This window comes from Heteronotia binoei, chromosome 1 (assembly GCF_032191835.1).
Source record: "Heteronotia binoei isolate CCM8104 ecotype False Entrance Well chromosome 1, APGP_CSIRO_Hbin_v1, whole genome shotgun sequence".
NCBI lineage: Eukaryota > Metazoa > Chordata > Lepidosauria > Squamata > Gekkonidae > Heteronotia > Heteronotia binoei.
Window position 1 is genome coordinate 106,018,959 of NC_083223.1, and position 13,658 is coordinate 106,032,616.

Sequence of the window (13,658 nt, forward strand, 5' to 3'; positions counted from 1 at the left end):
GGTAGAAACCATTATCAAGGACAGAATGAGTAGGCACATTGATGAACACGGGTTATTGAGGAAGACTCAGCATGGGTTCTGCAAGGGAAGATCTTGCCTCACTAACCTGTTGCATTTCTTTGAGGGGGTGAACAAACATGTGGACAAAGGAGACCCAATAGATGTTGTTTACCTTGACTTCCAGAAAGCTTTTGATAAAGTTCCTCATCAAAGGCTCCTTAGAAAGCTTGAGAATCATGGAGTAAAAGGACAGGTCCTCTTGTGGATCAAAAACTGGCTGAGTAATAGGAAGCAGAGAGTGAGTATAAATGGGCAGTCTTCGCAGTGGAGGACGGTAAGCAGTGGGGTGCCGCAGGGCTCGGTACTGGGTCCCATGCTTTTTAACTTGTTCATAAATGATTTAGAGTTCGGAGTGAGCAGTGAAGTGGCCAAGTTTGCGGATGACACTAAATTGTTCAGGGTGGTGAGAACCAGAGAGGATTGTGAGGAACTCCAAAGGGATCTGTTGAGGCTGGGTGAGTGGGCGTCAACGTGGCAGATGCGGTTCAATGTGGCCAAGTGCAAAGTAATGCACATTGGGGCTAAGAATCCCAGCTACAAATACAAGTTGATGGGGTGTGAACTGGCAGAGACTGAGCAAGAGAGAGATCTTGGGGTCATGATAGATAACTCACTGAAAGTGTCAAGACAGTGTGCGTTTGCAATAAAAAAGGCCAATGCCATGCTGGGAATTATTAGGAAGGGAATTGAAAACAAATCAGCCAGTATCATAATGCCCCTGTATAAATCGATGGTGCGGTCTCATTTGGAGTACTGTGTGCAGTTCTGGTCGCCGCACCTCAAAAAGGATATTATAGCTTTAGAGAAGGTGCAGAGAAGGGCAACTAGAATGATTAAAGGGCTGGAGCACTTTCCCTATGAAGAAAGGTTGAAACGCTTGGGACTCTTTAGCTTGGAGAAACGTCGACTGCGGGGTGACATGATAGAGGTTTACAAGATAATGCATGGAATGGAGAAAGTAGAGAAAGAAGTACTTTTCTCCCTTTCTCACAATACAAGAACTCGTGGGCATTCGATGAAATTGCTGAGCAGACAGGTTAAGACGGATAAAAGGAAGTACTTCTTCACCCAAAGGGTGATTAACATGTGGAATTCACTGCCACAGGAGGTGGTGGCGGCCACAAGTATAGCCACCTTCAAGAGGGGTTTAGATAAAAATATGGAGCACAGGTCCATCAGTGGCTATTAGCCACAGTGTATGGAGCACAGGTCCATCAGTGGCTATTAGCCACAGTGTATGGAGCACAGGTCCATCAGTGGCTATTAGCCACAGTGTATGTGTGTATATAACATTTTTTGCCACTGTGTGACACAGAGTGTTGGACTTGATGGGCCGTTGGCCTGATCCAACATGGCTTCTCTTATGTTCTTATGTTCTCATGCAAATTACTGCATCTTGTGGTGGCTTTTGGAGGAGTCTTTTAAAATGCATGAAAACTTCTACAATACAAGTTTGAAACACCTGTAGAGAAAAGACCAGATCAGAACAGCAGCTCCGAAACTCATCTCACCAAAACAAATGTAGATGCTTTGGGCAGCAACGATGCAAAACAGTTGTGAGAACATTAGGAAATGTAAAAGGTGAGTTTCCAATGCAGTGATAGTCAGTGTAAAAACACCCTCTTTGGTATGTAGCAGCTAAAGTCTTGCAAGATTTTCCTGCTATTACCACTTCTGCTCCATTTCCCCCCACATAGCAGACCCCTGACTCCTCCCCGCCAGTTCACCAGGACCAGCATTTGGGGATGGGGGGGGGGACAGTAAAAGGAAGCAGGAAAAAAAGGGCACAGAGTGATAGGGTTCAAGAACTCATAAGGGATGAAGGAAGTTGGGGAGCTTGCAGAAGTTTGGGGGTTGGGTACTGGGGAACATATTCAGACTCTGTCAAATGCCTCATGAAGTAACTGAAAGTAACATAGGGTCTAAATCTGAAACTGACTTCAAAAATGACCTGGTTTTATATTTAAAAATCTGTGTTTCAAACTGAGTTTAGGAGAATTCATTTAGCACTACTACAATCCAGGATAATATACTAAAAAATCCTAAAAATCATTTTTAAAAGATATTCTTGATCAAATGACATGGTTTTCTTCACACTTGATCAATTGTATGGTGAATTGTATGAGAATTTCCACATGTTTGGTGGAGGACAATTTTGCCAGTTTCTCCCTAAAATGGCAGAGTTCACACTCTCCCATGTGTTCATGTGGGAGTCCTCTGTCTACTATGTGCAGCATTTGGGGTACATGCTGGTCTGCAGTAGCAGGAGGATGCTACAAAAGTTGTACCCAGAGGATAGAAATAACTTCCATCTGCAAAGATCTTCCTGCAACTCACACCCTATTTCCTAAACAGAGTCAAACCTTTCTGTCAATTTAAGTGGGCTTTGAAAGGTAACACTCTGCTTGCAATTGCACTGTTAGATTTACTTGCCTTTCCATATTACTTTGGTTCCCCTACAGCTCCAAACAGTTTTATCTCTCCCTGTTCTCCATGTAAGCTGGAGTTCAGCCAGGAAGAAACACCATAAACTAGATGATCATATTTTCCCCATTTAACAAAAACTACCATTACTGTTTCCGGCTAAACCAATGTCTACTATTTTCCAGGTGCTTCATTTTTAGAGGTTTGTCGTTCTAAGCTACTAGAAACAGATAAAATGTGAAGTTGCTTGATAGTTTAAAAGTTTGTTCAAGATTATTTGCAATATATTTAGAAATCTACAGCAGGATATCTATTCAGTTATCCATTAGCTTCTGTGAAGACTGTTTATGAATTTCATGTATAAGGCTAATTTCCAGTTAACGTGACCTTTCATAAAAATGATGGCCTATTATGCACACATTGCTTACTGCAGAGAATCTGAGCAGTCAAATCTTTAAGCTTGACTTCACATTCTGTGCCTGCAGTATGCACCATTCTTTTTTCTTTGGTGTAATTATTCTGCAGCTACAACTTAAAAACACAGTTTTTCTTAACTTGTGATGTGTGAGTGGTGGCATCCAAAGGTTTTTTGTTTTAAAAAAAATCATGCAATTGCCCTATTACAGCTGTACAGTAGCTTCAGATCATTTAAATCCTCATGGTTCAGCTTTTCAAATAAAAGGGAGCACAAAGGGACCTGGACAAAGTTTTTATTAAAAACAAATTCCTGAAATTGACCAAACATTTTTGAAACTGATTAGAGCAGCTGCAAAGATCCCTTTTCTTACTGACAGGCTCTGTCAGGGAGCTGATCACTCCCTGTAGGCACAGCTTTGCAGGAGCAGGCAGTACAGAGCTGTGCCTGAACGGAGCAATCAACTTCCCACAAGCACAGTGATTCCAGCTGGGCTGCCCTCTCTAGCCTCCTGGTGTAAACCAGGCAGCAAGAGAAGGTAGTGCAGAGCTGTGCCTGCGGGGAGCTATCAGCTCCCCGCAGGCACAGTGATCCCAGAACAGAGATGCCCTTGAAAGCTTATTCACCTCCTTTCATTAGACTAATAAATAACACTTAACACTTAATACAAACCATCTGTTAGCAATAGACCTTCCTACTCTCCAAAAGATAAAACAGAAGGGTAATTTTAGCCAGTGGGGCTCTCTTCTAAAGGCTTTTCAAACAATGCAGTCCTGCCATTTTAATTTAGGCTTCCAAAGACTTCCAAAATGGTTCCCCTCCCTAACTTGGTCACTAAAGCATTAAAGGGAAAGAAGCCTTCAAAGCTTTAGGCTTCCCATCGCAGTGTTTCTCTCTCCTTACATCTCATGTCAATTTTATTCCACACTGACAATCCCCTCCCCTTTATTTTGTTTGCATGCAGCACTGAAATCTCCTCCCCCCTACCCACACACACACTGGGGATGCTGCCATTTGCCTCCTCTCAAATCCCCCTTTCAAGTCAATGCCAGTAGGAAACTAAACCTTGCACAGCTCTTTTTAAACTCCCCCCTTGTTTTTAATTTTTTTTAAAAAATTCAGCTGTCTATGACTAGCGATAGTCTCATGCCGCTTGTTAAAAAAAATAAAATTTTAAAAAGGGGAGTAAATGGAGTTTGTACACCAAGGAAGGGGGGAGGATGGCAGAAGGTGCAGAATGGAATGACCTCAATGTGGGCAATGGTGTGGCCTTCGAGAGGTGGGGAAAGGGCAGGGGGAAATCTGAGGGAATCTGTGTGCTTTTGAATTACCTTTGGCTTGGAAGTGAAGCAAGGGGAAAACTAGCACAAAAGTACTCTCAGAAAGCCCAGAAAAACAGTGACTGAAAGATGAACTGAGAGCTGAAGTGAGGCAAATCAATGCAGAATGAAAAAGAAAACTTGACAGACATGCATGGTGAAAGCAAGGGAATGTACCTGTGCATAATAGGCCACGATCGCATTGTCTCTGTCCACTTCATAGTTACTGATGACTGGTGGCTATACATCCATTTGTATATTCTCATTTTGACTGAATATAAATACAACCAGAATTCCTCTTTAGCCAACAGAATGTTCTGATCTCCCCCAGCATGTAGCTGGGCTTTGATAAGGCTGCAATCCTACACATACTTACATGAGAGTGAGCCCCACTGACTAAAATGGGACTTACCTCTGACTTATCATGCTTAGGATACAGTTTAAAAGCTCTTAATTTTTTAGCCATCTTCCCAGAAATCAATGCAAAACAGTTACCCAATTACATTCTCAGATGTTTGTCCATCTAGTAGATATATGAAATATGTGAGAATTAGAGCAAATATGAAGTTTCAGCTTATTGTGCAGTTTGATATAGCACGCATCTGTGCAACTATTTGAGCTTTCTGTAGACAACAGTTTTTAAAAGGTGGGACTTTACATGCTCAGTGTGTAATAGGCTGTGAAACAACAAACTGGATGGGAGGGAGAGGAAGAAGTTTATCTGTTCAGACAATTTGATGCTAGTTTGTTTCCAAAATAAGGACTGTTTCTGCCATTAGTTGCAAGAAGCAACTGTGCTTTGTGTTTTCATTCTTGCTATGTCAATCAGGGCGAGGGGATATCTCTGCTGATATACACAGAGAGGCTGGTTAGTTACTGCTTCCCACATTACATAGAAATCGCTTTGGTTATAATGTGGGAAATGACCAATTCCTGACTTTGATTTGGTGAAAACTCATAATATGCCTGAATGAATAACAACCTGTTCTTACAGTTTCAGAGAGTAGCTGTGTTGGCCTGTAGTAGAATAGCTAGGTTCATGTTCAGTAGCACTTTAGAAACCAACAAGATGTTCAGAGTATAAGATTTAAAGAGTCAAAGCATCTGACAAAGGCCTTGTACACCAAGAGCTTGTATGCCAAAAATCTTGCTATTCTCTAAGGTGCCGCTGAACCCAAATCTAGCAAACCTATTCTTATATTTACAAGCCATATATTCACCAGTATTGCATATACCTGTTCTGTTTTACATGCCACCATAAAATCCTGTCTTACTTTTCCAGATGCAAGTAAAGCTGCTTTCACTGCATCACCAAGCTCTTGTTTCCTAGCAAACCGCAACAAAACGGGTACAATTTCTAGTGATGCTTCAGTAAAAAATGAATGCCTTGTGGAACAAGCCTATTTCCCTTTGTCAACCAATCAACACAGTAGCATATCCTCTGGCCTGAACCCATTTCATACAGGGAACAATGAGGATATGCAGCTTACAGGTAGGAAACAATAGATTCCTCCTCCCCCTTGCCTCTTCTTCTTATGTAACTGGTTTTATTGAAAGGAACATGGGAGAAAATGGCACTGAAATTTCCAAGGCTATATTCCATTGGTTGGTTTCTGAAAAACCTCAGTATACAAGCAGAAGCTAATCAGCCTATTTTATTTTTCCAGGTCAAACAGAGCTCTCTCAGAGCACTGGCCATCTTATGACGCCACCCATTTCTCCTGCTATGGTTAGTCGAGGAAGTGTTATCAACCAGGGACCAATGGCTGGAAGACCTCCAAGTGTAGGTCCACCATTATCTGCACATTCCCATTGTTCTTCTTACTCAGAAACCCTTTACCAGACTGTACCACAGACAAACCAGAATTTTTATGGCATTAATGCCAATTACCCAGCCATGTTCAGGACTCAGACTCATCCCTCTTCTGGAGCCTATCAGAATAGAGCTGAAACTAGTCACTACACAGCTACAAATGAGCAGCGATTCTCAAGAGACTTCTTCAGTAGCAGCTGTGCTGTTTCTCCATACAGTGCCAGATCACCTTCTAATTATGGATCTTCTGCAAATATACCGGAGTCTCACAACATGCAGTTCTTGAATAATGGGGGCTACAACTTCATGAACAATTCAGTGACCTGTCAAGGATCACCGTATCCCTCAAATGCTTCCAATGGTATTAAATTTTTCCAGATATTTATTTGACTTTCCTTGTTTGTCATTTCTTACCTAGTATTCAGGAAATGTCTGTACTGTAGATAGTGGATGTCTCCTCAATGCAAGGCAAAAATGAATTTTAAAATGTTTGACTCACAGTTACTTAATGCATTTACAGTGCAATTCTAAACAGAGGTAAACCTTTCTAAGTCCACTGATGTCAATGAGCTTCAAAGAGTATAACTCTGCTTAGGACTGTACTGTTAGAATCGTAACTGTATGATCTACTAGTACCCTTAAGGTGGTGAACATATACCTTCTCCATGAAGCCAATTGGAACAAGCCCACAAAAGAAATGCTCTGATTCTCCAGTCTTCTGGTCTATAGACAGGTCTCCTCATAACTATGGAGCCTCATCAGTTATGTAAGAAACACAGCTTTTGAACAGTGGGAAGTCTACCTTGATTTCATCCATTTAGATATGAGATCTAGATTCCTTTGTCATGTACATATAGACATCCACTGCAGATATTCAAAGTCTAAGTTTCTTGATGTAGAAAGTAATTCACAATTCTAATGTAATTTGGTCCTGACAATCATGAGAGGCAGATTAGGCTGAGACAGCGATTTAAGTACAGTCACCTAGTGAATGTCCTGAATAGAACATGTCATTTCGAAACTGACATTCTACATATAATAACTGTGTTGTCAGCTAGGAAATGTTTTACTATGATATGTCTGATATAAGAACTTCTAATGGCAGTGATAGCTGCACTGAAGAGTCCAGGGAAAGAGGATTCTTGGCCCATCTGTCTCTGTGGCATTTCATTTCAGCAGGAGAATCCTTGCTGCAGCCCATATAAACCAATGATGGCTACATCCAACTCATATCAGTTCATCTCTGCCCTAGATTTTGTTTGATTCACTCCACCTGAGATGTATTGCAGCAGGGTAGAAAGGAAGCCTGTGTAGTTCTCAATTTTCATTCCCAACTTGCAAGGGTAGAACCTTTATACAAAAATGTCTGTAAGCTATTTTGGAGTCCAATATTTATTGAAAGGTGGGATGCAAATATAAACAAAAACAGATAGCCACCTCTTTGATCTCATTGGTCACTCTCTCCACACACCCCATCCTGTGACCAAAGCAGGAAGTTTAGCTCAGACTGTCATTGGCAACTGACAGTGCAACTATATCCACTGATGGACTTCCATATATATAAGGTTGAAAGTGACCTTAAGAACTTATCAAGTCTTGGATTGGAAAATAGTCCATCTAAAATAATTGAACAAAATTCAAAAGTAGAATCTCAAGGCCACCTTTCTATGGTTAGTTTTTTTAGTGCCCCAAAATGACATGACTTAACTTTGACCAATGGTGTTTAACATGAGCATGGTACTGTTCAGAGGGGTTCTGGCTGTTTGCAAGCATGCATTAAATCAGATGGAATTGTTAATTTCTATGTTCTGTCTCCCCACCCCTTTGCACTTCATTTGTGAAAATAAAGAATTCATTTCAGAAGTAGAACTTGAATGCATTAGTTGCAGACTCCAGAGCAGTAGTTTCACAATTCCAGTCTCCCTAAGATCCAAATTTCACAAGTCTCTGGGGATCCATGAATGACTCATTCAAGCTGTTTTTACTGGAAAATAGCAGCAGTGGGGAGGATGTGGGGTTTAACTTCATGCAATTCCCCTGACCTCAGAAGAGCCTCAGCCTACACTATTTATCAATAAAAAGCCGCTCTTGTGCCATCTAAGTGCAACAATTGTGTTCTAATGTAGCTATTGCTTATACAATAGTTCTTAGTTACTTCGTTACTTGTCCAATTCCTACCAACAGGGTTCTATGGAAATAACATGAACTACTCAGAATCCCACAGACTTGGGTCCATGATAGATCAGCACGTTTCTGTCATCAGCAGCATTCGATCATTACCTCCATACAGCGACATTCATGACCCACTTAGCATCTTGGAGGACTCTGAAAGGAAACAGGGAGCATCATATTACACAGATGCCTCAATAGCTTGCCGGAATCCTATAAGTAAGTTGATCTGATCTCAGAGCAAGAGCTCTGATCTTTTGAACTAAATACCAAACTACACATGATTTGGATACCAGTGCCTGCAGCTCCCCAATTTTTTTTTTCCTTTTCAAGTGATAGAACAAGGCTCCAGTTTCAATTGATTACCTGACAAAAGGGGAGGAGCTTTTCTCCCAGCTGCTTCTCTCCCAGAGAGATTAAAAACTAGAAGATCATGTACTATTTAAACTAGTTTGGGAGGGGTACTTAAGCAAGCAAACAATTGGGGAGGAATGGGTTATATAAAAGCCATTCTTTCTCTTCTTCTCCTGTTCCTCAGTTCAGATAGAAGGCATCTGCAGCAATTTATTCAATACCATATAGGTTATAGATGAAAGAATCACAGAACTTGGTGCAATGTTTAGCTCAGTTTGAGTAATTTATAGTACAATCCTAAACTGAGTTACTTGTGTCTAAATACAGGCATCAGATTCCTCAGGAGCTCACAGGAGCACAGCTCCTAAACCTTTCTGAGGGTTCCCTCTTCCTCCGCACCTACCTTGTCCATTGAATAGTAGGTGCAGCTGCATAACAATCCCTGGATTAGGAGAGCAGGCAACCAGCCAGCCATCAGGGGCTTTGCCATACCCCCAGCAGACCTCATTAACCCCTGGAGAAGTCCATGCCACTCCTTCTCCACTTCTTATATGATTTTGGGCAGCATGTAGCTTGCTGGTCTTTTGACTGGGGGGGGGGGGCGTGCAGCCCAGGATAGCCCCAAGCGAGCAAAGCCTGGATCTCTAGCCAGCCCAAGCAGGCCTCACTTGCCCAGGGCTCTCCTTTCTTGCATTGGGTTGCTCTTGGCTGGGGGGCAGCATATGCTGCTGAGTTATGCTAATGAGCTCCACCACCTATTTTTCTACAAAACGACCCCTGTCTAAATCCATTGAAGGCCATGGGCTTAAAATAGTTATACCCCAAATTTATTTTGGATCAGGTTTGATTTTGGATCAATCTAAGGAGACTCCTTCCATTAGAGAAAGAGCCACTGTAGCTGGATGAAGGTTCTTGAGGTGGGGGGGAGGCTACTCGGAGGACTGGTTGGATCCACCACCTTCCCATTAATTGAAGGCTTTAAGAACTGTGCAAGTTTAAAACCATTGGTTTTGATCTTTTAATTTACTTGTTCACGATACATGGTATTGTTTGCTAAATGTTCATGTTATCACAACAACCATATGAGCTGGAAAGTTCTTTTACAAGCTGGGACTCAGTGAAGGAACTAGCAGCAATTCATGACAGTACAAAAGAAGGAGTTCCTTTGATTGTTTTTTAAAGGTTGACCTTTATAAATAGCTCCTTAATGCTACTTTTATGTGAAGGTTAGAGAAAGGAATGGAGAGCAATCTATGTCAAGGCTCAGCCTCTGCATCTCTCTACAGCGACAGGCTTGATCTTGGAGCATGTGAAAAAGGATAGTTAGAAGTGTCCTTGAACAGGTTCCAATTTTATTTTGTTTACTTTATGAATAGTCCTCCTTTTCCACTGAGAATGAAGACAGATTACATAGTGTAAATCGATGCAATCATATACAGGATTACAGCAATCTGGATGAAGGCATAAAGTATTAAACATGATATGATTAAACAGTGCAGAAAATGATATTACATAAGTACAAAAACAAAGCAGTGATAGTAGGATACAACAGACAGCAAAAGTATACTGTACACAGTTATATAGTTCATAATTCTGTTTTACATCATTCTCATAAAGACAGAAGCAAGGGAATCTTCTTGTGCACTTCAGGTAGGTCATTTTGCATAGTGGGTGCCACAACAGAAAATGCACGCCTAGGGTGGCACCTGTAGAAGCCCCTGCTCAGATGCGGGAAGCTGTCAAGGTAGAGCATAGTAGGAAAGTTGGTCTTAGAATGCATCTTATAAGAATCTGTCTTGTACCAAGGTGTTTTTTACCTGAGGATCAGCTTAAGCTGCCCTGAGCCTGCTTAAGCCACCCTGAGCCTGCTTCGGTGGGGAGGGCGGGATATAAATCCAATAAAATAAATAAATGTTGTTTCCTTGTTGCTGCTGATACAGTGCATCTGCAATTGGATTTCCACATGGCTGGTTTCCCTACTGTTTTGTTGCCTCAGTCCCCTAGCAGCAGCCCTTGTGCTCTGGGAGATTTTTCAGTTTTTCATTTTAAAAAAAATTGATAATTGAATATTGTTTTATCATTATAACAATCTGTGTATCAGGTCCTCTTAATTTCAAGCTTTATTTTCAAGGTCTCTCACCCTTTTCATGCAAGCTGTAAGGGGGGGGGGAGCACATTGCTACAATAAAGGAACCTAAAGACTCATTTTTACATAGACACAGCAAACAGAGAGAGTCACCACATATCAGCATTTAGATGAGAGGTCTTCCAGCCAGCAGGCACTATTTCTAGACAGACTTGAGCTTTGGCATCTCTTTTTCTAGAATTTGACCATTGAAAGAGGAGAAACAATGTATCAAACTGTCACTGACTACTGTGCTTTTCTTTGTAGCTTCAGATATGCAATCTGCCATATCAGCATCATCCTCCCAGTGCATGTTTGGAAATTCTAGGCATTGTCCTTCCCAGGAAACGATGGACTCTTCTGGACAAGCCACCGGAGACATGGTATCATCTTTGCCACCAATCAACACTGTCTTCATGGGAACTGCTGCAGGAGACACCTGAGTTTCAAAACTAGCTACATTTTGTTCTGATTCATTGCCTTGTTCCAGTATAGATGGCTACTTAAAACCCTCTTTACTGACTGGAATGTAAAATTATTACAGATTATTTTTGAGCATTCCACCCAGAAAAAAAATACTATGCACTAAAAAAAAAAAAATGGCAAGGCACAGAATATCTCTGGTATCAAAATGAGAATATAATTGCCACTAGCAGTGCTGTTTTTATACAGGGATTTTTTTTTAAGTATAGCTTCATGGCTGCCTAGTTTAAATATATTAATAAAGATATCCACAGTTTCCCCTTATCAGTCTTTAACCACTATTTCCTGTTTCTTTTGTTACAAGAAAACTTCCCTTCCCTTCTTAATTTATGATCTATGCATGAACACATGAAGCTGACTTATATTGAGTCAGACCATTCATCTATCAGGGTCAATGCTGCCTCAAGTAGAGGTTTTTCACATCACCTGCTTTGAGCTTTTTAATTGAAGATACCAGAGATAAAATCTGGGAACTTCTGTTTGCAAAGTAGATGCTCTACCACTAAGTCATGGCTCTTCCCCTGCTTTGTCTTGTCATTGCAGAAGTTCACAGTAGAGATGGGCATGAACCTCTTCACAAACCTAATTTCATCATTTACCTAGTTTGTAGTCCATAAGCCTTAGTTTGTGTGATTGTGTCTCCCCATAAACTGCCCATGCACCACCATATTTTTCATAGAGCAGTTTGTGGCAGCAGTCGTGAGCCAGGCACACTAGCGCCAGTGAATTAACTGTCAAAGCAATGGGGGGGATGGACTTCTGCAGCCCTGGAAACACCAATTGTGGCCCTCCAAAGCTTGACAGGCAGCTCTGGCTGCCAATAAGAGAGCTCTTATTCTGCTCTATGAAAGCAGAATTGATTTATACCACCAACTCACAAATAACTGTTTTTACTTGGCTCTCCCATAGCCAGTCCTCACTAAACTTGGGGGGCAGGTAGAGGGGCAGCCTGGGGAGGTCCTCTGTGAGTTTGATGTATTTAGCTTCCAAGGGATCCATTCAACTTACTCCTGAACCTGCAGTTATGATTTCCCCAGAGAGCACTTTCCTGGGAGCACCTACTTTGGGGGTGCTTTCTACAGCATCATGAACCTCGCAAACCACAAACTGGTTCAGCAAACAGGAAGGTTCATGAAGGTTCATAGTTTCTGAAACCCATTAAACACTAACTAGAAAAAACTTGTGCCTATCCCTAGTTCACAGTCATGCGTGCCAACTCATGATAGTGTTTGTGTGTGTGTATAATGTGCCTTCAAGTTACTTCTGACTTATGACTATATGAAAGATTTCAGGTTTTCACAGCTGGTAACATCATTAGGGTTTGTAGAATCTTTCGGGATCAAGTGCCGTGTTCTACTGGAGAAAGTTTTCCTTCCAGACGTTTCGTTCTCAGCTGCGGAGAACATCCTCAGTGGCATTGCAGCCGGAGCAGGCGCTCAGACCTTCTTGGCTGCTGTGCATTGAGTGCCACTTGCTCAAGTTTTGCAAACAGAACAACCTTGCTCAAGTTTTGCAAACAGAAGGCCATGATGCTCCCTGGGTGCCCACGGCCCGCCCCTTTTCTGAGTGCCATCTGGAAGCTACGGGGCACTCCATTTCTGGCTGGCTGTCTTTGGGACAGTTACTGCAGTTCTTGTGTAGACTTACTTTGCATATGTGACTCCTACTGATCTTGTAAAAAAGCTCTGGCTCTTGATAATGTGGATATAGTGTTGACAGTAGCTCTGCATTATGGAATTTCCTATGGTCTCTGTACCTTTGCTCTCATACCTTCTGCATTAGAGTTGAAAAAGAGGAGCACAGTGTTTGCTTCTGTATGTATACTTATGTCTGCTTGTTTCTGCAAGTATTCCACATATGCCCTGTTCCATATTTACCATGTGAACTGTCCAATTTGTGTTTAAAATTAGTATGTCAGCAATCAGCAGCCTCAGTAAGAGCACTAAATAACGCTATACATAATGATATCTAGTGTGGTACCTGAGGACACCATGGCACGTTGATATATTGCTTAGACTTGCCTGGTTTTTTTTAAGCCTTAGGTATTAAATCTGAAGGGTCTTGAATAAAGAGGGGAGGGGAACTGTGGATTTTATCTTGCTCTCTCCTTGGTCACTGACAAGCAAAACAAACTTTCACAGGTCTCTGGGCTTGGAAACATCTCCTTATCACTATGCAAGCAGCAAACTTCCCCAAACCAAACAGCATCTCTTACCCTTACTAAAAAACCGAACTCAGTTTTCATCTTTTCCTTGAACCACAAGATGTTTCAGGGGAACCCAAGAGGCATTGTCTTTGCATCTCCAGGGAGAGCCCATTGGGAAGAACTTGCCTCACTCATAGGATTTGGAATTTTCTACTGTTGTGATTGGCCTTGCCTCTGTGGCAGCTATTTGCAACTGACATACACACTATATGGCAGCCATTTTGTGGTGGCACCCACAACTCTTTAAAAAAATTCCCCAAGTGTCTGAAAGCACAAGGCTGAAGACTCTT

The 13,658-nt window shown here is 41.7% G+C and overlaps 1 protein-coding gene across 1 annotated transcript in view; it reads left to right on the forward strand.

Annotated features, from left to right (window-relative positions):
* Positions 1 to 11,237, forward strand: part of RFX6 (regulatory factor X6) — a 57,851-nt gene extending 46,614 nt beyond the window's left edge. The window contains exons 16-19 of the mRNA XM_060236117.1: positions 5,501 to 5,710; positions 5,886 to 6,392; positions 8,216 to 8,419; positions 10,947 to 11,237. Coding sequence (XP_060092100.1) covers positions 5,501 to 5,710; positions 5,886 to 6,392; positions 8,216 to 8,419; positions 10,947 to 11,122 — 1,097 coding nt within the window. The 3' untranslated portion in view covers positions 11,123 to 11,237. The remainder of the gene's footprint in view (positions 1 to 5,500; positions 5,711 to 5,885; positions 6,393 to 8,215; positions 8,420 to 10,946) is intronic.
* Positions 11,238 to 13,658: the final 2,421 nt, after the last annotated feature.